This window comes from Neovison vison, chromosome 6, assembly GCF_020171115.1.
Source record: "Neovison vison isolate M4711 chromosome 6, ASM_NN_V1, whole genome shotgun sequence".
Taxonomy (NCBI): Eukaryota; Metazoa; Chordata; class Mammalia; order Carnivora; family Mustelidae; genus Neogale; species Neogale vison.
In genome coordinates, this window is record NC_058096.1 from 219,465,076 (window position 1) to 219,466,380 (window position 1,305).

The 1,305-nt window shown below is 62.4% G+C and overlaps 1 protein-coding gene across 1 annotated transcript; it reads left to right on the forward strand.

Moving 5' to 3' along the window:
* The first annotated feature begins 444 nt into the window (after positions 1 to 444).
* On the forward strand, positions 445 to 1,305 carry NFILZ (NFIL3 like basic leucine zipper). The gene has a single exon (XM_044255426.1). The coding sequence runs from the start codon at positions 445 to 447 to the stop codon at positions 1,303 to 1,305; it is 861 nt and encodes a 286-aa protein (XP_044111361.1).

A 1,305-nucleotide genomic window follows, 5' to 3' on the forward strand; every position in this document is an offset into this window, starting at 1 on the left:
TCTAGGTTTAGCCTTCTTTTTATCTCCCTTTGAATCTTCAAGGATCTTACCGTGGAACTCAGACTGAATTGAACCCTTGTCTTGTCAGCTGACTTTCTCAGCGGTAAGAACCCTGGGGGAAGGAGCTTGCAGAGTCCTGAGAATAGGGTGTCCTACTAGCTCTGCATAGACTGTGGTCTGCTCCTAAACCTTTTCCAGCCACGTGGCATCTCTGGCAGCCTCGACTGCTGCTCCTTCAGGCACCAAATCATCCCACCAGCTTCCCTTTCCACTACCTCCCTCCCGGCCTCCATCCCCGTCTCCACCTGGGTTCCCACTCTACCTGTGCCCTCCCCCAGCAGTGGCAGCGGGGTCTCAGGATAAATTAGGGGGACAGTCATCCAGGTCAGCTTCCTGCCTCCTGTCCGAGACCTCTCTCCTGTTCCCTAGGACCCTCAGGCGGCCATGGACGTGGGTCTCTCAGGCCTTCCAGTTGTATCTCAGGGTCGCAGCAAGACCCTGCGGGGCAGGGGCCCGGTCGTGCGGCGGCAGCGTGAGTTCATGCCGGAAGAGAAGAAGGACACGGTTTACTGGGAGAAGCGGAGGAAGAACAACGAGGCGGCCAAGAGGTCCCGGGAGAAGAGGCGTCTCAATGACGCGGCCCTCGAGAGCAGGCTGGCCGCGCTGCTGGAGGAGAACGCTCTGCTCAGGGCTGAGCTGTGGGCGCTCAGGCATCGCTTTGGCCTTCTGCCCTCCATTGCCGGCTCCCGGACCCTGCCCCTGCAGGCGCTGCTGTGGGAGCCCCCCTGGACTGGAGAGCCGGGTTCGAGGGCTGAGCCACTCCCCTCCCTCCCTGGCTCCCATGGCTGCCTTTTGAGGCCATGCGCTTTGGACACTGGGGTTCCAGGATGCCGGGGCTGCCTGGTGGCTCACAAGTGGACTGGTCTGGCCTCTTCCCCCAGGTGCCCCCAGGACCCTGCTCCCCACACCCCCAAGAGAATGGACATGGCCTTGCAGGCTGCCCTCCCAGCTACCTTCTTCAGCTGTCATCTCCTGGATGAGCATGGGGGGACCAGACCGGAGCTCAGGCCCTTCTGGGGGCTATGGTCACCCATGGCCTCTGGCTACCAAGCCCCTGGGCCCTCCGATGTGCTGCTCACGTCCACGGCCGATCCCATGCAGCTGCCTCCTGGGATGGCCTATCCTGTCCCAGGGAGCGATCCTGAGGGCCTTCCTCAGCCCTCCCTGCCCCACAAACTGCGTATCAAGTCCCAAGCCTTGGGCAGAGGACCTCCAGGGTGGGGGAGTGGCCGGGTCCCCCTCTGA